The 24354-nt window shown below is 41.7% G+C and overlaps 1 protein-coding gene across 1 annotated transcript in view; it reads right to left on the bottom strand.

The window, feature by feature from the left end:
- Nucleotides 1–24354, bottom strand: part of LOC134061787 (plexin-D1-like) — a 56967-nt gene that overhangs the window by 12811 nt on the left and 19802 nt on the right. Inside the window, exons 7-10 of the mRNA XM_062517581.1 lie at nt 11138–11228; nt 9587–9661; nt 7045–7116; nt 6902–6976 (exon numbers count right to left, since the gene is read on the bottom strand). Coding sequence (XP_062373565.1) covers nt 6902–6976; nt 7045–7116; nt 9587–9661; nt 11138–11228 — 313 coding nt within the window. The remainder of the gene's footprint in view (nt 1–6901; nt 6977–7044; nt 7117–9586; nt 9662–11137; nt 11229–24354) is intronic.

Here is a 24354-nt window from a genome sequence, read left to right as displayed (position 1 = left end):
TTTTCGCTCATCACGCAGTACAGAGATAGCACGGGCAGGAGCAACAGTCCAAAATCGCAAACAGTGGGTTAGCATGGGGATTACAGCCACATGCTTCACCCTTCACCCAAGCTGTCAAGTAGTGAAATTTGCAGATGATGCTTTACCAGGTCTTATTAGACAGGATGATGATAGCCACTACAGAAAATAGATAAACTCCTTTGTGGAGTATTGTGACAGTCATTTCCTAGAGCTAAATGTCAAGAAAACAAAAGAACTAGTGATAGATTTTAGAAGAAATAAGGGAACCTCGGTGGCAGTGGAAGTTAAAGGGGCAATTGTAGAGAGAGTGAATACATACAAATACCTGGGGGTTGGTTTTAATGATAAACTGACATGGTCTGACCATGTTTCATCACTGCTGGTCAAACTGAGTCCACGTTTGTACTGTATGAGGAAGCTGAAGCTTTTTAACGTGAACTCAGAGATTATGAAGATGTTTGCAATGTCTGTGATATGCAGTGCGTGGAGCTACTGTCTTGTTGGGTTGGGAGGGAATGTGGGGGCTACTGAGAAGAAAAAGATTGATAAGGTGAACAAAAGGGCAGGCAACATGGCGGGGTTGGAAATTACTTTAGATAGTGTATATCAGGAGCGCTTGGAAAAAATGACCATTAAGATTATGCAGGACTCTGGTCACTCTCTCCATACTTGTCTGGAGAGCAAAATCATAGAGCGTAGTGGTCGGCTAAGAGCGCCTCTGACACGCATAAAGCGGTATGCCCTCTCCTTTATACCACAAGCCATTAGGCAGCACAATAAGCACTTTAATCGTACATTTGTAGAACTCTAATTGTGTGTCTGTCTCATGCTAACTTATTTGTGTAGGCTACTATTTATATGTTCTAACAGTGCCTGTAACTACAGGTGCAGGTATGTCTTAGTGTACCCTCTACGGAGGCTATTTTTTTTTTTTATTATGTGTTTTATTTGGGCATGACGGGGTGCACAGCAATGTAATTTCCATGTAAATGGATGAAATAAACCTTGACTTGACTTGACTTGCTTTCAAAATCGCATTTATAAACCAGTAACATTGCTCAAAACAGCGCCAAACCTCATCAGTAGCTTGCTCTAGGTGTCTACACATAAAACGAAGCACCAATCAGTCTGTAAACTTTGGAATAGTCAGTATACACGTAGAATCACGTTTAATTCTGAAGCACAGAAATGTCACCCAGGGAATCACAGAATCACCCAATGAACAGATCTGGGCATTTTTTCAAATATGAGAAAATGAATGTTTGGTTGCCAGACCATGTCTCACTGTATGGTCTAGAGCTGAAGATCTTTGCCCGAACCCGACGGGACCTGTGCGAGTGCGAGAAAGATTCGAAAATGGATTTTCCTCCACAAAAACATGTAGCCTAATCATGTGAGTAAAGGTTCTCAAATGGTAACTAAATATGAATTGAGTCTTAGATGCATAAGGTAGAAAGAGTATAGCCTAATGTTGGCATTATTAGGATATTTGATTATTTCAGCTGCTGTTCACCGTTGTGTTGAGGCTGGAATGGATTGTGGAGAGAAGTGGAGAAGTTTCGAAGCAAATTCTGCGGAGCCTTTATTTTAATATTAGCCTGGTCATATCTTAATACTGTTATTGCCAAATAACATCTTAATTTACAATTTATCTTAATTTTATTTGTTAACAAAGACTCGTTTTTATTGGCGCGTTGGCCCATTTGTTTTCGTATAGGGCTCGGGCACATGCTTTGCATTCTAGGAATATCGCCGACATATTGGTAGCGCACCGAACGTAATATCCATTCACTGGCAGAAGACAAGGAGCAGAAATATAGTAGCGATTAATTCTTTCCTCTTGAGATCGTGGGTTGCACTGTTACACCCCACTATACAGCAACATACGACCAAGAAGGCAAAAACTAACTAACAGGAACACACTAATAGGCGGGAGTAAATCCATAGTAATCCATAGTAAACTAAGGAGTGAAGCTGCCAATATGGCTGCGCCCGCAAAGTTTTCACGTCATGATCCCGAGCCCTATTGGTGGTTGTGTGGAGAGATTTTCATTTCATTTTCATTAGTGGCCTATAGCCTAAGCCTAGTTATAAATAAATTATGTTAAAAGACGTATACATGACTCATCATTCATGACTAAAGGCAAAAGATATGTGCGTGCAGGCTTTTAAAAAGCTGTCAATCAAAATGTCGGGTCGGGCTCGGGCCTTTGTCGAGTCTAACTATTAAGGCCCGCTTACAGCTCTAGTATGGTCACACTTCCATGACATATGTGATGCAAGGTGTCGCTCATCTTCCCCTCGTTCGTCACGAGTGGGCGTTTTGTTTGAATTGTCAGTTTGCATTTCATAAGCTGTTCGTTTTAACTTGCCTCAAGTGTTTCTCACAAATGGACCATCTTAGGCATTCGTACAGCATACAAAAGTATTAATAGCCTACACAAACTATGCAAGCCATTTTAAAATCTTGTTTCATTTAAACTAGCCTACTCAATACAATCTCAAATCCTCACCAGAAACACCAACAGTGTTGGTGTATTTCTCCAAATCCCAGTTTTGTTTGATTTATGAACTACTAGCTGGCCGTGGAAGAAGAGATAGTTAAAACATGAATTTGTCTTTTAAACGGAACCAAGTTTCAAAGGCACTGTTGCAGTACAAAAACGGACCTCGTGCTTTCATTGGGCAGATGCCTCACATTCAACAGACTCATTTGCAAAGAGATGGGCATCGGGCAGCTTTTCTGTCGCGCAACATGTTTTCAAATGCAGCGCTGCCTTCCCGGAATGCTTTGCGGGTGTGTTTAAGTCGCTTGATGTCACCCATAGGAAAATAGCGGATTACGAAGTGACATATATGTGTGGCCGCATCGTCATTTGAGAGGTGGTAGGCGCTAGCCAGGCTAGTTCTATTATGCAAAGTAGGACAATTTTACCTTTTTTGTTCATGTGCAGCTTCACCTTTACAAGAACATCATAGCAAAGCAATTATGGATGTTTTTTACTTAATTAGTGTAAAAATACATGCTCCAGTATGTGCATCATTTTGTGAGAGCTTATTGGTGTCATTTTATTGACTAATTTGCATACAAGAAGAAACATTCTTCTTCTGTTCATGTTATATCTTCCCTCCAGTTGTCCACTGCATTTAGTAATAGTAACGAAGATAGACATAATATATAGAAAAAGGTCCATTTTTGTTTTTTAAAAATGAAAAAGGAGCTAATTTGCGTAATTCTACTAATCAGCATAAATAAAGGGTATTGCCCCACATAAGTTTGGGTGACATTTTATGATTAGTTAATGAATATTCTATTCCTTTCAGGTGTGGGGCAGCCGTGGCCTACTGGTTAGGGCTTCGAGCTTGTGACCGGAGGGTTGCCGATTCGATCCCCGACCAGTCCACGGCTGAAGTGCCCTTGAGCAAGGCACCTAACCCCTCACTGCTCCCCGAGCGCCGCTGGTTGGGCATGGCAGCTCACTGCTCTAGATTAGTGTGTGATTCACCTCACTGTTTGTTCACTAATTCGGTTAAATTGGGTTAAATGCCCTCACAGGATCAAAAAAGTATATATTCTATTCTGAAGGTATCTACAGTGTAAATAATGGTCACGTTTATGTTAACATAAACTAACTTCAGTACATAAGTACAGAACTCATTTCACAAATATGGCAATTCAGATTCAAAGCAAGCACATTATGTTCATTTTCTGTTTAATAACATTACAACTATTTCCTTTCACACAAATTCCACAAATACTTTAACTGTTTGCTCATGTAATTAAAAAATGGCTATAAGAATAATGTAGTATAAACAAGCCAGGAAAACAAGCAGGACAGAACATACTGTAGAACTATATAACCTGTTTGGAAATAGCTATTTATGCAGTAAATTGGATCAAGTTCTGCCTGATGTACAGTGACATCAATGTAAGACAGAGTCTGGTGAGTCATAATATATATGTGACCCTGTAAAGCGGAACCACTCGTTTCGGTAAAATGTATTAAATTAAGTTATTGTGCTCACGTGAACGGCAATAAACTAAGCTTTCCAACGATATGTATATCGAGGGTATTGCACAAACTATCGCTAAGATAACCGCATCCAAAGTTGACATGGTTCTCCTGTCACGAAATGCCAGAAGAGGAGAAATCACCTTTTTAAGTGGCGCGTGCACAACGGGAATGACAGCAAATGTGTTGAATCTTCGCCGGGTTTAACAGTCAAAACGTATGTTTTTCCGTGAAATGCGTTCACGATATGAAACTGTAGACTGCATACAGTCGAATTATGCGAAAACGTGAAATTCAACATTTTAACCCGGAAGTTTGTTATTGTTGATTTTCTCAAAATAACGTTGTGCGCAAAACGACTGATTTCGCTTTGAATGGTCACATATGTGTTACACAGATCAACCAATAACTGTTATTGTAAGTCATCTAAGAAATCACTCTCTCTGCCTGATGTCTCTTGAATAATACATTTCATGACCACACTTGTTCAGAAGCGTAGTTATTTATTTTAGAGCCAATGCACAGCTAGGCTCAAAACAGTGCTTTTGACAGACCTCTGATGTGTAAGCAAAGACTCTAAGTCACTGGCAGCATACCAAACCCTTTGAGCCAAAAGTCGTAGTTAGCACATAACCTTTGTCATTCTTAACAGACTGGAGGTTAACAGTCCAAGCAATAACATTATATTACCTCATGGGCCCATGGCATACCTAATATTATAGGTTTGTCATGGACCTACTGGTGTTAAGCCTTTCTAACAGTTGCTCAGCAGTTATTGACCACTCTTTACATGATTCTTTCTTCAACTTAAAAAAAACGTTTGCAAATACTTTTGTGAGGTCATCATCGTGAAAGCCAACACCTTTCAGAGTTGCAATAGCATACATGCAAGGATTCAGCGATATTGGATGGATAACCAAAATTAAATTACCTCTCCTTGTAATTTATTTCTCAAGTCATAAGAGTACTTCATACACAGGTCTTGCAACCCATTTTCAGCACTCAAATATCAAATGTCCTCCAGTAGATCTTTTATCAAATACGCTTCCTTATCTTTCATCATTTTCCTTCCGATCAATTTCAGAAAGTCCTCAGTAACATAATATTTAATTTTTTCCATTTCTTTTCTGTCCAGTGTAGTCACTAAGTGGCTGTAAGGGAAGGCAACTGACAGGTAGCTGCTTCTATGGTAGTATACTGTACATCCACAGCAAATACATCAATGGATTGTCTACTCAAAAGAAGACTTGGGGCCCTATTTTCCTGATGCAAAACTTGGCAGAAAACATATAATCATCACAACACAATGATTTTTCCCATCATAGACTCAAGTTTTTTGCCATACACTTCTCTTTCATTGTGCAGCGCGCCAAGGGGTGTGCCAATTAGCGAACTAAGGAGGGGTCATTATCTAAAAATTGCTATCGTACACTACCTAAAACACATTGAAATCAGTGGCGAGTTCATATGAAGAGCTCTTTTCCAAAACGCTATAAATCCATTTTTGAAAATATTAAAAAATCATGTTATTTAATTGTGTGTTTCAGGTAATATCAATACAAGATTTTATTGAGTAAAGATGAATCAACTTAACATAACCCAATACAGTTTCACTGAGATTACTTAAAAAACAAAATGTGAAAAAATATTTCTGAAAATTCATTAAATGGTGGATATAGCGTTTTGGAAAATAACTCTTCATATGTTGTTTTAACACTTGGAGGTCCGGGTCCTTTTCAGGCACTTTGAGGTAGTCAACTATACCGTGAGATTTTTAAGCTTTTCATCTAATTTAAAACGTCTATGCAGAGATGGCACATATGGTTATATTCTAGAGGTCCTCCACAGTAAGTATATGTGAGTAAAGTGGATGTAATGAAATTACTTTTTATTGTAATTCAGTGTAAACACAACTATTTAAAAAAACGATTTTCAAAGGTCAAAGTTCAAAGGTAAAAAACACACTATAAATATATCAAGCTAAGACTTTTGAAGTTTGAACCTTGAAAACAACGGTGTTGGCTCTGTATAAGTAAAAAGAACATTAAAAAATGTTATGTAGTTTTACTACAAATTGGAAAAAAGTCAGACTAAATGTGCCACTTAGTGAGTGTCTCTTTCAAATGCAAATTAAATTGAATGGGCCTTTTGAATGGGCCTGCTGCAGGTGAGAAGACTGAAATCCTAGGATTTTCTTTTATTGTTTTTATAAAGAGCCATAGATACATTCTCTTTTAACACACATTTGGAAACTAGTTGATTAAAGGTTTCTAATGGTGTCACTTATATGTTTCTAGGACAAAAACTAGCAGAGATTGAGATGTGTGTTTGGAACAGTTTTTCAAATCCCCAGGGGGGGATTTAGGTTGCTTTCACACTAGGTCCGTTTAAGTGGACCGGACCGGAGTGCTGTTACTTCTACCGTAGTTGGTCTGTGTTCACTTTACATGTTTGTCTGCGCACCCGGGTCCGTTTTAGTCATAAGCACCATGCTTCTAGACACGAACTTTGAGAATTCTGTTTACAAATATCACTTGGCAACACAGCAGAAGCTGGTGCAATGAAGAAGACAAAGGTAAAGATTCTTTAGATTCTTCAGAACGTTTGCTTAGCAACCTGCTCCAGGGTTCTAGCGAACTGGACCCGAGACCACTTTTTCAGGCGTCCACACCCGAGTTCGGTACGGTTGCGTTCACACTATCAAAAACAGCCGAACCATCGGACCAAACTAACCCGGATCCGGTCCAGAGGACCTAGTGTGAAAGCACCCTTAGACTCCAGAGGGTTAAGAGCGCATTATCAACAGTGATATGGGCAGGTGCACATTTAATGAGCCCATCAGAGGAGCCACAAATCTGTCAACATACCATAAAGGTTGGTCTCATAGTAATCAGCAGTGACATCATCATAGTGCTCCACCATTGATTCTCTCAGTAAAGCAACTGAAAAGTAAAGAGAGATCAGTATCAGACATCTACAGGTACAGCAGCCCCCCCTCTTTTCCCCCTACCTGAGATGGGTCCCCTTTCATCCTCCTGCACGTCTTCGTACAAGGAATTCTGATCATCAGAAAGGAAGCAATCTGTGAGATGGAAAATGCTAAAGCTCTTTTACATTCATCGACCTAAACAAACATAGCCTGACAGAGTACTGGCTTTGTATATCTGTAGGAATATTATAAAACACAGATCAACATGTTAAGTAATGCAGTCAGTATAATTGCAAACACCACGTGTGTTTTTTGCTTCTGATATTACAACAAGGACTTTCAATCCAACCCTGATTCTTCAGCCATCAGTATGGCAGCTGCACACAACTCAAAACATCGTTATCACAGACCAAAGAGCAAATTCAGGCATTCTGCCAATATTGTGTTTGGGCCCTCAGTGAGTGATATGTTTTTACAGTAGGTTGCATGCTTGTCTACATACTTAGCCACAGTGGTCTTTATGGACCTTGCTCTGTGCACTGGTGATGTTGGAACAGGATGGAGCCAGCCCCATACTGTTCCCACAAAGTTGGGAACATGGAATTGTCTAATGCTAAATAAATGTTAATGCTGATGCATTGAGACTTCTTTTCACTGGAACTAAGTGGCCAAGCCCAGCTTGGGGATGGCCCCTTCCTGTTCCTACATGACTGTGCACCAGAAAGGTCCACAAAGATACAGGTACACAGAGTTTGGTGTGGATGAACTTGACTGGCCTGCACCTGTCCTGACCTCAACCCAATAGAACACTTTTGGGATGAATTAGAGCGCAGACTGAGAGCCAGTCTCCTTGCCCAACATCAGTGTGTGACCTCACAAATGCACCTCTGGAAAAATGGTCAAAAATATTTGATATTATAGCTACAATGGGTGAATTGATGTCATACTGAACCCTATGAAATAAGAATGGGATGTCACTTAAGTTCATATAAGGCAGGTGACACAATACTTTGGCAATATAGTGTAGTTCCAGAGCCATTAAGGGGGTTCTTTGCGGATAGAGGGCGGAGATCAAGTTATCTGGGACTGACCCGTTTGCTGTATTCAAACTGATTTCAGAGTGCACCCGGTGCTGGTCTGTTTCGGATCTAATAGCTGTCAAGGGATGTGGACATGGTCTTAGTATCTCACGCTAACACAAATACATTGTGACCACAATGTCTGTACATTTCACGCTCAAAAAATCTGCAGTCGAGAGGTTTAGTGGTGTGAGTGTGTGCTAATTGTGTTGCGGTTTAAAAGCGGAAAAATATGCATATGCCATGTAAGACTTGGTGGTTTCTCTGCTGTGAGGAGCAGCAGTCTCTGCAGCCTCATCTTCTCTCGTCTTTTTCATAAAGTAGCACACACACACACACACACACAAATAACTAATCATTTTAAGGAGTTAGTTATAGTCTACTGTCTTTTTATACCACTGCTTGGTCAAATTTCCTATTGTGATGCGCTGTTTGGAACGTGCATTATTTTTCTATATACCGCCCGGCTATGAAGTAGTTCCCTACTTTTGGGCTTATTACACTTGAATATTAATTCGCCAATGTCAATGTAACGGTAAAAACAACAACGTTGTATCTAAGACAGCGGCAATATAAACGAAAGTGATAGTAGCAGTGGTATAAGCGGGATAATCAACTCCGCGCCCTGTGCGTTTATAGGAAAATAATGCACTTATCGAAGTGTAAAGTCCCCTCCGCCTGCGGCGTCGGGTCCTTATTACCACTTCGAACGTGCATTATTTTCCTATAAACGCACGGCGCGTCGTTGATTATCCCTTACTTAATGCCTACAGATGAAAATGTCACACTGCAAAAAATATCTTTTTAAAAAAAAGGAACTTCTGTGATATGCATTTTGGCATAGGATAAACAACGCGGGACCTATTTCTTCATTCCCTTCATTATGTGTAATATAAATAAATATACTGCTAATGTTCTGGCGGTCTTTGGAGCATTGCAGTCAACTATTATATCAGCTCACGAATGACAAACTCTGAAATGAGATGTTATCATCATTTAGACAACAGTGGCATACAAAAAAAATGCCGATTGTAGCTTACAGCAGCTGGTTGTTAGGTCAACCTTATAACGTTGTCACCGTGATCTTCTGCCCCACGTCTGCGTGCGCATCTAGTTTTGTTGGTAAACGGGAAATACGTGTACTATATAGGACACACATTTGTAATTTGTTATCCATGTTGTAACTATTGGTAGTTATTGATACGTATTGTACTGAACATAGAGTAGCTGATTTGTCAATGTGTTCTTCCAGGAAATGCTGATAAACAAGAGTCACATTATATGATGAATCAGGGAAGGATACTCATGACTGGGAATATCCAAGCAAGAGAACGTGGGTATTGCTGTTTTCAAAGGGGTTTCTTTCCAAATTATAATGTCACTGCTGAGTTTTCAAACTCAAATGGGGTCAACAGTGTTTTTGAAATGTTCCGTTTTAGGGGTTCAAATACTCTGCAGTTGTGTGGTTGAGTGGCAGAAGCATATTAAACGTATTGCGGTTTAAAAACGAAAATAGAATGGTGCATACACCCAGTGAGACTGACCTGGTTTGGTGGTTTCTCTGCAGGGAGTCTTCACATCTTCTCTCTTCTTTTTAAAGTAAAAGTAGCACACAAGAGCTGACAACAAACACAGAATTACAGGGCTCAATGTTAACTTTTAACCCCTTCAGACCCACATTTCTTCTGTTGGGTAAAAAAATAATATTCAGCTGATTCTTACTCCTATCCAATGTAGAAATAAAGGTGAAACAAATTTCTTTCTAGGATTTTTTTTAATGTCCATCACAGTGGACACCTCGACTAAACGGGTGTAAAATGACATGAGAACTTAGGGGAAAAAACACTATATTTTTAACATAGCAGTCTTGAAACAAATAATCACACATTACTTATACATTTAGAACTGAATGTTTTCATGTGTCTAAATGTTTTTATAAGTCTGAGAGAAGGTCAAAACATGCACATTAACCCTCTGGAGTCAATCCCCCCCATTGTTTTTTTTTTTAATCAACGCCACTGTGTCACAGCATATTCACAGCAGAACGAACGTCCGTCCATTCATCTTTAAAAGTTCGGTTTTCACCATCTATGCCTGGACTAGAAGCACAATTGGGGGGAAATATCATGCATTTTGAATGTCCATTAGCACATCACTAACAATTTAGTCACGTCTAGTCTCGTCAACGAAAACGAAACCTAAATTTCGTTGTAGTTTTTATTATCAAAGATCTATTTTTAGCTCGTCAACGTCTCATCTTAGTCATGGAAAAAAGGTTGTTAACGAAAAAATGTCGTCATTTATCGTTAACGAAATTAACACTGATCCTAATGAATGAACTGGGCTAGCGAAGTGCTGTCGAAGTTGTGGCGCGCACCAGAGCCAGTGAGTACACGCATTGAAACGTGAGAGGTATGCATCAACTTGTCTTAGTTAAAGGAATAACATAGTTTAATATGAAAAAACGGTGAAGTTTTCAAGATTCAAGATTCAATTTATTGTCATTCACTCATGCACGCCTGTACACAAAGAAAATTAAATACTGCCCCCCTTAGCATTTGGTCAGTACACATAAAAGAACCTAAGAGTCTGTACAAATTAAATAAGGTTAAAAAAGGAATTCAAATTAGTTCATATTAATAGTGTTCATATTAATTCATCTACATATCAACATTCACAATAATCCTCACCACAGATTGATAAAAGTGTCTGCCAAATTAATGAATGTAAATTTAAAGCAACACTTAAGAGTTTTTCGTACTTTAACATAATGTTTCCAAAATCATTTCAGCGGTTCATCAACTCGTAACAGGGTGAACGGCACTTCTGCATTCACTTCGCGGCCCTCTAACGGCTATAACCGCACTATAGAACTTTACCAGATCAGGTAGCGTACCTGTGGTTCCATGAAATGAGATCTAAGAAATCACAAATTTGACTTGCTTTGATGTCGCAATACATCATACTGTCATAAAACCATGCAACATGCTCTGCCTTGTCTGTGGACATTGTTATTTGGTGGATAAACAAATAGCGTGCGTGCAACAGAGGAAAAGTGCTTAAGTATTGCTTTAATGATATGACATGGTCCTTACCACAAATGGCTAACATGCCAATAGAGATGACAGTGACGTAGAGCAGGTTCTGGCTTTTTTGAAGGTTGAATGAAAAATTTCCAACAGTGATCTAGAACAAAAAGGAAAACAACATCATGATACTAATGACGGTGATGGAACTATCTTATCATTCACGATTAACAATAACAGTGATAAAGCTTTGTTCAGTAAAGGGCAAAGTCTCCTATTTGCGCGTAAAGCCCTTTTTACACACTTTTTAAGTTATACACATTTTCCTATTCCCGCTTCTGTCACACCTACAGTGAGCAAGTTTGAAATCAAGGCAGCCTTAAAGAGGCGTGATTTCTTTGAAATCAAACCAGACCGATCCACCACCTCATTCATTTCGGTTGATATGAAAATGTGGAACGTGGACTTTTTCCATTAACCTTCTGAATGTCATTTAAATCCGGAAAGAACACAAAAAAATCTTTGATTTTGAAAACGTCAGCATGGTGAACGGCCAATAGTACAGTAGGCGTTACTTTGTGATGGCCGTTTCCCTCACGCGTTGCCTGATTCACGATGTGTGATTGATACTGTAGCCCAGTTCTTCTCATTCAATAGGCGGCCCGGAAGCAACCTCTAAGTGGCCCATATAGTTTTGACTGAAATGTAAGCTAGATTAAAAATATTTCTCGAGCTTTCGGAAATGCCAACAGAATTCCCTAGTAGCCTAGTCACCTACAGACTGCAACACTACAACTCTTTTATTGTTTTGTTTTTTCGGGTGTTTGTAAATTCAGTCTGGCACTCTGAAAATATTTGCAAGGCTCTGCACTTCGAAAAAGACGAGCATGAAGTAACAAACTATTTGTCATATGTAACCGGGTCATGTTTAGTGTTTATTTAATTTGCCAGTTTAAAAGTGTGTGTCCCCTTTAAATGGCAGAAAAATACAGTGATGTCATGATGTAGTTCCCGAATGGGTTTGTAGCAGAGATGGGAGTAAGTCACACATATGCAAGTCTCAAGCAAGTCTCAAGTCTTAACGTTCAAGTCTCAAGCAAGTCCCAAGTCGTTTTTGTGAGGGTCGAGTCAAGTCAAGTCAAGTCATAGCTTAGGTCGAGTCAAGTCAAGTCAAGTCATAGCTTAGGTCAAGCAAGTCACAAGTCAAGTCATATAATAAGCTGGAAGACAACCGTCTTAAAACTTGAAGAGACGGCAGCCTAAGTTTTATGTAGCCCTCCTTTGCACAAAAGGGCTAACAAATAGAAGAAGGGGATATAAGGCTAAAGAATAATTATAAATGCTCACTAGGACCAGCAGGATCAGAATTACTAGGAACGACTACAGGGCCTGGTGTACCAAACAATAATTACCAGACAGAGTACTCAACACGGTAGTTTATCATGGAAACAGCAGCAAACCACTTCCATTTATTTACAACCATTTTTCGATATGTTGCAAAAGACAGTCCTTTTTTATGTGTTGCAAAAGACAAAAGACAAAGAAGTGCAAGGAGGAATGAACTTGAGAGAGAGAGAGAGAGAGTATGTGTGTTCAGCTCATGTTTTCATTGCATAATATTCCATTAATAAATACCATACGGAAATGAAATGGAGACACTTCTATGTTAGGCTATATACTACGATTTACTCTTGAAAGTGGCCTATTTCTCATTTATGTCATAAATCTCTCATATACTTATACATACATTTACAGTAATAGGGTATGTGCATGTTGTTTGGCTGTTATACTTTATATATATATGATTTAACAAAAATAAAAGCAGCTAGCGCTAACAAACTAACAGCTACATTGATGTGGTAGACCAGGGATGGGCAACTTTCATGACTAAGAGGGCCACATTTTTTTATCATCACCATCAGAGGGCCAAATGTGGCTGCGCACTTTCGCACATCTGACATGAGAGAAGCTACAAAATAATTCTGAATAAGAATGTATATAACATACAGTAGGCCTTTTTTCATGCTCAAATGCATTTTTAATAGGCCTATACATTCCCTAACGACAAATACAAGTATTTTACAGCCACATGAGTGAAAAGTATTAAATCACCATTCAATGATAGCACAAAACTGAAAACCAGTTAGTGCAACATAGGCTCATAGGCCTATTCAATGCATTTATGCTCCCACTCCATTTTTAAGAATGTATAGATATTTCCTAACGTCCATAGTGAGAGTAGGCCTACAGATGTGATGTAACATCCATCACATCTGTAGCCTAGCCTACTCTCATCCAACGCAAAGAAGTAGCCTACTTGCAGTCATGCATGATTTGTCTCAGCTTCCCCTTGACATTATCGAGAATGTCAACAATTATGTGCGTCGGGACAAAGACCGTTTCGAAGTTTTTATCTCCACCAAGGAGGTTATGTTTTTATCGGAGTTTGTTGGTTTGTCTGTATATGTTAGTTTGTTCGCAAGATAACTCAAAAAGTTATGGATGGATGCAAGAGGAGGTGATGTGTTCGCTTGGAGGAGGTTTGAGCACTCTGAGTGATTTTCTAGTAGATTGGACTAGCAACTAGCGCTAGCTAGACCTGATCTGCCAAGTGAATCAATCTGGCAATTTCAGATAGGCTACCGTAGGCTATTTCAGTCAAATTGTCTGTTATTTGATAGGCGGGATCAATGTGAAACTAAGTCAACATGATAAAACTTAATGTAATGCAAACAGTAAGCTCTTGTCACGTTTTACTGATGGAGATGGGATGTTAGCTGCCAGCTAACGTTAGATTAAAAATAATGTGAAATTAGCTAGAGACATTTCTTACTTTTCTTTGTGTAGTCGGAAATGGCGGATCAAATTTTGACGTGGTGCTGGATGTGTCGGATATTTTTGCGCTGCACACCTTGCACTCGGCGAATCGTTTCTTTTGTTGAGTTGAATAGTCTTTAAATCCAAATGTTAGGATTTTGGGAACACTGCCTGCTGCAGTAGCAGCAGAACTGGTAACAGTTTCCATCTTCTAAACCCCGACCGCTCTACTGTAGCTGGCTGGCGCGTCACCTAGCACCTAGTAGAGAGGTTGCCAGGTTCGCCCACATGCAACAGGAAATATCCAATCGAAAATAGTTTTTATTACTATTATTCACCAATTAACCAAGACAGCAATGACTTGTCGAGTCATTGCATGCTAGTCTAAGTCAAGTCTCAAGTCATGAGTAGCAAGTCCAAGTCAAGTCAAGTCTTTTCGCACTGTTGATCAAGCAAGTCACAAGTCCTCAATCTGGCGACTTAAGTCTGACTCGAGTCAAGTCATTAGACTCGAGTCCCCCATCTCTGGTTTGTAGTGATTTCTGGGTAGATTCAGAAGAGCGGGAACGAGAGAAAGGAGACAATGCTGCGGGCATGAAATAGAGAGAATAATTGAAAAGAATAATTTGCCAATAGTGTGTTTTGATACTGTATCCTGAACTCTGGAATATGGCGATTTGGAGACTGTATCCTGAACTTTGTATCTCGTTGAGAACACCCTCCAATGCAGTGATTCATATGAAGTTGTAAGTGTTTGATGTCTCGTTGCTCGACGTTCAAGCATAGTTTTATGTAACGTTACTGGTATTAGCTTGCTGTAATGTGAACTCATGATTTGTTGTGTATTTCTCTCATTTTAATATCACCGCTACCGTTTTATGCCATAGAGATTTACACTGTATCACCGTGCTGTGCTCGTTTATTGCGTTATAGTTGTAGGCTATTACTTTTTGATACGCCATCTTGAAGTGACTTTGGCTAGGCTATTGACTAGCACTGTTATTGAAGCACCAGTTGCTAAAGATTGTTTTTTCTCTTTTCTTACACCTGCCCAATAATAGTTTCGTTTGGGGTTGTTTTTGTACTGAATCAGATAGAGAGCTACAAAGCTTAGCTAATTTTGTTTTTGTACATCTTTTCTAAAAACTATTTCTTTGCATATCCTATAAAGAACCCTAAATATATCTTTGTTGGTTTTGTGTGTTTTATTCCCCGCCAACACATAGTTCAAAATTGCCATTAACACAAGCAGCAGATTGAAATAACACTTTATGTTTCATTCGAGAGTTTGACAACGGTGAGGATGATTAGCACTATGCAAACAAGTTTTATTGAGTTAGACTGTGTCTCTATAATAGTTCTGTAATCTGATGTATTTCCTCATGAATGTAATTCTGTAATTTATCTTTGGATAGCTATCTATCTATCTATCTATCTAGCCTATCTAACGTTCGGTTTCACTTGCGCAGACGCGCACACATTCAATCAGTGCTCGCATTACTAAATTATAACCCAATTGCAGGCCTCTTTATTTGACCACACACAATTAAGAAATATTTCTAATTTGGAAAACGTTTAGTTTCCTTTCCTTTCAGCTAGTTCGAGTCAACCATTTACTTGTGCCGCAATTGAGGAGCTTTAGTGTTGCCTACATGACGCGAGAGTTCGGATGTGAAGCGGATCAACACAGCCTGTAAGCTAGTGCCATGTAGGATAAACGTAACTGTTGTGTACTCATAACTAACTAGGATAATATATTTGCACACTGTTATTAAAAGTAAGGGGGCTACTATTATGAAGTAGTGAAGCTGGCAGTGTTGGGGGATTATGGGTAGCTGCGTGAGGTTAATGGGACGTGCATGCATTGTAATGTGACGGACAAGTTGAGTAAAAGTGTTACACGGAGTCTGTGTGTTTCGGCTCTTCCTTAAACACAATATTGGCGACGAGAATGGCCGAATTTGGATTACCCCCACCTGCACAGTTTCTGGCCGTCCCCGGAGATCCTCCAGTTCCATGGGCAAACTGGCTGGAGAGTTTTACAGTTTACCTGGACGCTTTGGGATTTGACGATATCACCGACAAGAGGAAAATGGCTCTCCTCCGCCATTGTCTCGGAGTGGAGGGGCAACGCATTTTTCGCAATCTCGGGACGCCTGCCACTTATGAGGCTGCAGTTGGCCTCTTGACGACCCATTTCACTGGTCGTCAAAGGATTTTACTCCGACGGTACAAGCTTCGGAAACGCCTGCAACAACCCGGTGAGTCTGTTCGAAGCTACGTGACAAACTTAAAAGACATGGCGCGCTTCTGTGACTATGGGGCTTTGCAAGATCAAATGCTTCGGGACCAGTTCATTGAGGGGACATTGTGTGAGAAAACAAGAGAAAAGCTGTTGCTAGAAGAGGATAATTTGACATTAGGCAGAGCTGTGGAGATAGCGCTGCAAGTTGAGACAGCCATGGAGTGCTCTTCTCTGCTAGGAAGCGGGCGCCCCCTCGTGGACAGCGCTGCACGGCAGCTTCAGCCTGCTTATCACACCAGCATGCTCTCCGCCGGCGACAGCCAGTGTTCAGAGCAGGGTTTTCCGGTACAATTCACACAGAGACAGAACAATAGGCGAACTGCAGAGGCATGTGGTAACTGTGGTTCTAAATCACACAATTCTAAGGCACAGCATTGTCCCGCCAGAGGACAACAGTGTAGAAATTGTCTGAAGCAAAACCATTTTGCTAAAATGTGCCGTTCAGCCCCTGCCACTCTCTCACAACATACAGGACCTCCACCGGCTCAGCACAGCCACACGGAGATCAGAAATGTGACTGCTGGTCAGGTGGCTTTCAAAACATGTACCATTCAGTTAGCTGAGGTGACCCTACCATTATTAATGGACACTGGTGCGGCTGCATCACTCCTAAATTCAAGCACTTACTACAAGTTTTTCTCTCACCTGCCATTAGAACAACCTGCCGCCGCTCTATGTGGCTACGACAGCTCCAAGATCGATATCCTAGGTGTGCTCCATGTGCCCGTTCACTACGGCTCCAAGCATCTACCATCTTTTCCCTTTCACATCGCGAGGAAAGGAGCCAACCTTTTAGGCCTGGACCTGTTCACAGGCCTGGGGTTCACGCTCAGGGATGATTCTGGCTCCGACATTCACCACATTGCCTCCACCTGGCAGCAAAAGTGGCCGGCTCTGTTCGATGGCCTAGGCTGTCTCTCAGCCTTCACACACAGGCCTCTGGTGAACCCTGATGCCTTGAGAGACGAGGTCACCCGCGAACTTGGGACACTCCTGGACATGGGCATTATTGAACCTGTCAACGCTGCTCCCTGGATTTCAAACCTAGTTATTGCAAAAAAAAAATCTGGGGGAATAAGAATATGCGTGGACCTGCGTTTAGTGAATAAGGCAGTTATTCCAGACCGATACCCTTTGCCTACCGCGGAGGAGCTCACTGCACACTTTCATGGCTCAACAGTCTTCACAAAGCTTGATTTACGTCAGGGCTACCTGCAGGTACCACTCCACCCAGCCAGCAGAGACCTCACCACTTTCGTGACGCACGCAGGAGTGTTCCGGTACACTCGAATGGCCTTTGGGTTAAGCTCCGCCCCTAGCTGTTTTCAGAAGGTGATGAGCACTATACTGGCTGGCATCCCGGGAGTAGCGGTCTTTCTGGATGACATTGTCGTTCATGCTCAAGACATGGAGACACATAACAAGCGCCTCCAGCGGGTTGCTCAGGCCCTTCTTCAGAACAACCTGACTCTGAACGAAGAAAAATGTTGCTTTGCTGCCCCAGCCATTGACTTTGTTGGATTCCGCCTGTCAGCCAAAGGGATTTCCCCACTACAGTCCAACATCGATGCCATACATAGGATTCCGGAGCCGACCTCAGCCTCTCAAGTGGCTTCGTTTTTAGGCATGACTGCGTACTACCTCCGTTTTCTTCCCCACTACTCACAGACCACTGCACCTCTCCGTCAACTGCTTAAAAAAGAAGAGCCATGGCACTGGACCACAGCCTGTTCAGAGGCCATACAAACGCTGAAAGCCCAGCTCACAACAACCCCTGTACTAGCCCACTTCAACCCTGAATGTCTGACTCTAGTCACCTGTGATGCGTCTGATCGGGCTATTGGTGCAGTCCTTTCACAGGTGCAGGACGGGGTGGAGAGACCCGTCGCCTTCGCCTCCAGGGCGTTAACACCAACAGAACAGCGCTACTCTGTCGGAGAACGGGAGGTGCTCTCTTGTGTTTGGGCCTCAGAGAGGTGGCACCTTTACCTCTACGGGCGGCGGTTCACCCTCAGGACTGACCATCAGGCTCTAACCGCATTGCTGACAGCATCAGGATCTGGGCATAAACCCCTGCGTCTGCACAGATGGGGGGAAAGGCTGAGACAATACGACTATGAGCTGAAATTTACCCCTGGAAGGGACAATGTAGTCGCCGACCTACTCTCTCGGTCCATTGATGCCCCAACACCAATGGTCTCCCCTGAGGAGGACACAGAGACTGAATTCATCCACATGCTTCACACACCCTTGCAGTCGGCCGTGTCGTTGGAGGAGTTGCAGCGCGAGTCAGAGCATGACCCCACACTGTCCGCGCTACGCATGTACATTCGCTCTGGATGGCCAGCAAAGGTTCATGACGACCTCATGCCATTCAAAAGGGTGCGTGATGAACTCTCATGTTGGGGTGGTGTGTGTGTCTCAAGGGGCTTGTGCACTGTGGTGCCCTGTAGTCTGCGGGGCCGCATCCTGTCCATGGCACATGAGGGGCACCTAGGCATTGTTAAACTCAAACAGCGATGCCGAGATCTCATCTGGTGGCCAGGCATCGATCGCAATATTGAAGCCCTCGTTAAAGACTGCGTGCCATGCCTCCTCAGTGGGAAAACTGGACCTCCAGTGCCAACCCCTCTGCAGCCGGTCCCATGGCCATCCCACCCATGGGAACATCTCCAGCTCGACATCTGTGGGGAGATCCATGGGCGTGGAATTCCCCATCATCAGCGTTTCCTGGTGGTGCTGTACGACCTCCATTCGAAATGGCCCGAAGTGGTTCCAGCCGGAACTGTCACAACACAGGCCATCACAGACATCCTGGAAGCCTTGTTCGCACGTTGGGGCATGCCTCGCGCCATCACAACAGATAATGGACCCCAGTTCATCTCTGCATACTTTTCCCAGTTCCTCAGTGATAGGGGAATCAAACATATCCGCACAGCATATTACAATCCACAAGCAAACGGCGGTGTGGAGCGGTTCAACCAGAGCCTAAAGAATGGCATCCGAGCCCATCTGGCTCAGGGGTGTACATTCCAGACAGCACTCAACCAAACCCTAATGCACTACAGGGCTAGCCAACACGCTACAACTGGGACCTCTCCAGCACTTCTCATGCTGGGTCGGGAGATGGAACTACCATTGGACAGACTCAAGGCGCGAGTGCCTACAGCCAGCAGCTCTCAGGCTCAAACCAAAGCCACAGTAAACAGACACCAGCAACACATGCGGCAGTATTTTGACCGGAAACACAGGGTCAAGGGCGCTGCTATTGCCGCAGGTGACTGGGTTCGAGCTCGTAGGCCTCATCGGGGCAACAAGATGGCTTCATACTGGAGCCAGCCCTTCCAGGTGCACCGCCAGCTGGGCCCCGCCACCTTCATGCTCAGTGACGGATCACGATGGCATGCTAAAAGACTGAGGAAAGTGCGGAACCCGGGTGAGGGAATGGTGGCTCCACTGCCATCGGCGCCACCTCCACGGATGCCGACACATATAGAATCACAGCAAGCCTCCCATACTCTTCAGGCGGCGGCGTCACCAGCACCCCAGCAACCACAACCTGCACCCGACCTGCAAACCCCTCTGCTTTCCTCTGGCCTCCAGCCAGACCCGAGGCTGGACCGTGTCACAAGCCCAGCTGTGGAGAACCCCCCAGCTGCTTCGGATGGGCCACAGCCCACAGAGGTCGAGGAGTGCCGACCCGTAAGGGCCAGAGGCCGCCCTGCCTACTTAAAGGACTTTGTCACAGAGTGACAGTGTAGGCCTTGCACTCTGCGTTGTACTTGTTAAATTGTTTTGGCAAAGACTTAGTTAGTTAGTCTAGTTCCTTGGGAGGGAGGGGGAAATGTTGTGTACTCATAACTAACTAGGATAATATATTTGCACACTGTTATTAAAAGTAAGGGGGCTACTATTATGAAGTAGTGAAGCTGGCAGTGTTGGGGGATTATGGGTAGCTGCGTGAGGTTAATGGGACGTGTCGTGCATGCATTGTAATGTGACGGACAAGTTGAGTAAAAGTGTTACACGGAGTCTGTGTGTTTCGGCTCTTCCTTAAACACAATAGTAACGTTATCTGCTATCTTCTGAGATGGAGAGAAAAGGCAAATAATGAATAGTATTTTGTACTAGGAAATCATGAAGGCAACAAAGATTAGTCTACAGTTTGCGAGGTTATCCGGTTCCCACTGTCAACTCAAATTGAAATCAAGTGATTTGAAACATAGAACATATTAGAACGATTAGTCTAGTCTAGTCTTTGACTTTTGAGTCGTTTTCCAAGCATCTATGCCGTGCCGACTGAGGCATTCCCAAAAACAACTGAGGCATTTCCAAAAACAATTTCAGTTCCTTTGACTGTGGAAGTGAAAGCCATAGTTCCAAATGGTTTCAAATTTGCGCACTAGACAAAATATGCTATCACGTCTCAGGATAGACTAGGCTACTCGTATGCTGGCAACACAAAACAGTTCACAAACTCTCTGTATTTATTTTCAATTCCTCTCGTTTCTCTGCATTTCTCTCAATACTAGGGCGACAAAGGGAACGAAATATGATTTGACATTTAAGCTGATAGTTGCCAAATTTGCCGAACAAAATTTAGAAGACAAAACTGTAAATAGGCAAAATATACGGCAATATATTTCCCACTTTTATACGTGTTCTGTCTACGTCCGGCGCTTCGATGAGGTTGAATTGGACTGTAAAAATATCTGAGAAGTTAGATGGCAATTGTATTAGGAATTTCACCACGTAAATCTGACTCCATAGATTGTATTGTAACCTCTAATAAATTACCAAATAACTAGTTTGTTTAACTATGGCAGAGAATGGAATGGCACACTAAACTTTTAGAGATATGCAAACTGAGCGAGGAGAATTAACCATTTATTAGGCCTTGAGCCTTAGGTAAAAGTAAAGTATCAGTAATTATCCTTGAACAAAGGAACAAAGGAGAAAATGAACTTAACCTCAAAACAAACAATAAACTTGGACTTAAACCTTAACAAGTTACCAAGTTACAATGCTACATACACCAGATAAAACAATATATCAAATAATGAAAATAACAAACCCCAAAAGAAATCAAAAGATAGATAGATAGAGAGAGAGAGAGAGAGAAAAGGCAGGGAGAGAGAGAGAGAGAGAGAGAGGGGCAGAGAGGTCAGTGTGACCTCTTGCCTAGACCAGAGCAGAGCAGGAAGAGAAGAGACCCGAATCACTGCAAGTGTTTTTCTTTTCATTCATCCAGCCACCCCCAGCTCAGCAGGGCTTCTTTACCTGAAAGTGGGTGTGGCGTCTAAATCTCTATAGTGTATTTCTTAGTCTATAACCATGTACAAATATATTAGATTGCAATGAAACTGTGATTAGGCTGTTGCCCACATTACAAGTATTAATTCAAGACCAAACATGGATGTATTATCATTTGTCATGAAACAGATACATTTCAGTTTCCAACATTAGTTCATCAGAGGCATGGAGAGGGGGAGAAGAGGTGTGTCCGAGGGCCTTTACCAAATGGCCGGCCACACACACAATGGGAACAGTTCAAATGCAAATAGATCACCTGGACACAAAGGAGTCTAGCTGTGAAGTCGTCTCCCCCGTTCTGAACTTTAGCAGATGGAAAATTACCAGCTTACAAAACAAAGAAAAAACATGTGTGGCTTTCAACTTGTATTGATTGAAAATAGGCCTAATGTTACGATTTTCAAACCTGTCAATATTCAATACACTGCAATGCAGTGCATATTATAATAAAACATAAAACAGATTAACCCTTTCATGCGCAACGTCCACATGCGTGGACAGTAACTTTAACTCTGTTTTCTACTTATGTATCATGTTGATATACACCAATCCACTTCAGGGCAGTTTTAGTAGGTCCTTGGCAATATATTAACAATATGTATCATCTTATATTTGGAATATTGACTGCTTGATGACATCATCAATTCAACATGAGTGACAGTAATGGCCATATGCTGAATGCTCCAGGCATATCTGTAAAAAGCTAGTACTCAAGAAGGCAAAATCATGTAAAAAAAAATATTATGCTGTAAAGGAGAGTGTGTTGAACAACTCTATGTTTTCAGAAATTAAATCGGATGTAAAATGGAGTTCGTAGACCCTAAAAAGCAACTGTCCACGTATGTGGACGTTGCGCAACAGAGGAGTTAAATGGCCAAAAATTAGATTTTGTAACTAGGACTTTTTTTTTTTTTTTTTTTTTCACATATGATTTTACTTGCTTTAAATTACAAAGAAACAAACATTTGGTAAACATATTTATAAATAATGACCTAATTACATGTGGTAATGCCAAGGTGGTATGGTAATATGGGGGTAGTAGAGGGGTGGGTGAGTAGTAGAGGGGTGGGTATGAGAGTACTAGAGGGGTGGGTGGATTAGTAGTAGAGGGGTGGGTAGTAGGGATGTAGTAGAGGGGTGGTTGGGTAGTGGTGGTAGTAGAGGTGGGTAATATGGGGGTAGTAGAGGGGTGGGTGAGGGTTGGTGAGCAATAATGGGGGTAGTAGAGGGGTTGGGCGGGTAGTATGGAGGTAGTAGAGAGGTGGGTGGGTAGTATGGGGGTAGTAGAGGGCTGGGTGGGTAGTATGGAGGAAGTAGAGGGCCATAGTTTCCACATTTTCTGTCATTACATTTTATTCTTTTTTACCCCTTTGTTGCGCACTGTCCACATACGTGGACAATAACATAACTTCTATATAAAAGCATATTTTTAAAAAATTCCAACTGATTTTCAATATTGGGTTCATATAGAGTAATAAAATCAATACTAAAAAAATCTAGACACTTTTTTTCATAATGCGTGCATTAAAGGGTTAATATAATTAAACCCAGCACTTTTCTAACCACACACAAGTTTATGTTATTGTCCCCGGCACTAATAAAAACAAACTGACGCCCTTGAGCATGAGAGCGCATGAACCATATCGTTTCTCCTGTATTTTATTTGACAAATTTGACAACAGCTATTTCAAATCATAGCCTTCTTTCTCTTTATAGCCATGGCGGTACGCATTTATATTAAAGGTATACTATGCAGGATTGGCGATTTCATCGCCGGTTTCGCTTTCATTTTCGCTCGTTTTATGCTTGCATATTTCTCTGCAGAGCTTCCCCTACAGCTTAAGCGTGTATATTTGACAAAACTCCTCAATCGGTCAGTCTGCCGTGCCTTTTCATGAGACTTTACATGACACTTCCTGGAGTAGAGCATGGGTGCGTGCCCGGTGTCTCCTGAAGTTGCAAGTGTGGTTTTACCGCTACAGACCACTAGAGCGGCCAAAAAAAACACCGTTCGACAGGCAATGACTCATTTAATCATATATAACAGTATGGAACGAATTGATTAACTGAAAAACGTTGCATAGTATACCTTTAAAGAAAAACGTTTGCGAATCCTTTTGTTTTGTTGCCAGAATGCTTTTAAATGAAAGTTTGACTCGGGTAGGCCTACATAGACATACAAACCACAAACTGGGATGGTTCTAGGGGTAACGAGCACTGCCTCAAAACGTGAAGAGCTTCGTGGTTGCCATGCTGAAGCGACACTAGCATTTCCTGGATTTTGTTACTAGCAGCCTGTCCTCTGCCAAATACAATTGTAGCCTATTTTAAGACCGTTTTACAAAAAAAAAACGTCCGCCAATGAATGTAGCCTAAATGTCCTGCACTGAGGCTCAGAGAAAGAGCAGAGTCGAGAAAAAGAAGACCTGCCTATGCAAACATGTTATGTGCAAATCTAACAACTGAGATGCATCCCCTATAATCATTATAGGTCAAAAAAGACAAGTAGAACTCACAAACGACCATAGGATTCATGAGATCATATCCTTTTGAAATAAATTAAGTCACCGTTAATGCCACAGGGCAAACATGTGTTTCTTAACGTCTTGAAACTTTCTTCTGTGAACTGAAAGTCCGATCAAACTTCATTCAAAGGCAGTCCATAATTCAAATGAAATTGTTTTCTAAAGAAAAAGTCCTAACTTTTATAATAGGCCCAAATAAAAGAATATTTAAATAGGCAAGATGTTTGTAGTGCGTCGGAAAATGGGACATTTTATTTTTAATTGTTTCCCGCCTGATCAAAACCGTTTGTAACATTTGTAATTCATTCTCCCTCCTTCGCTTTCTG

The sequence above is a fragment of the Sardina pilchardus genome, chromosome 17 (assembly GCF_963854185.1).
Source record: "Sardina pilchardus chromosome 17, fSarPil1.1, whole genome shotgun sequence".
NCBI classification, from domain to species: domain Eukaryota; kingdom Metazoa; phylum Chordata; class Actinopteri; order Clupeiformes; family Clupeidae; genus Sardina; species Sardina pilchardus.
Note: the sequence above shows the minus strand (reverse complement) of the source record. Positions and strands in the feature narration are given on the sequence as shown.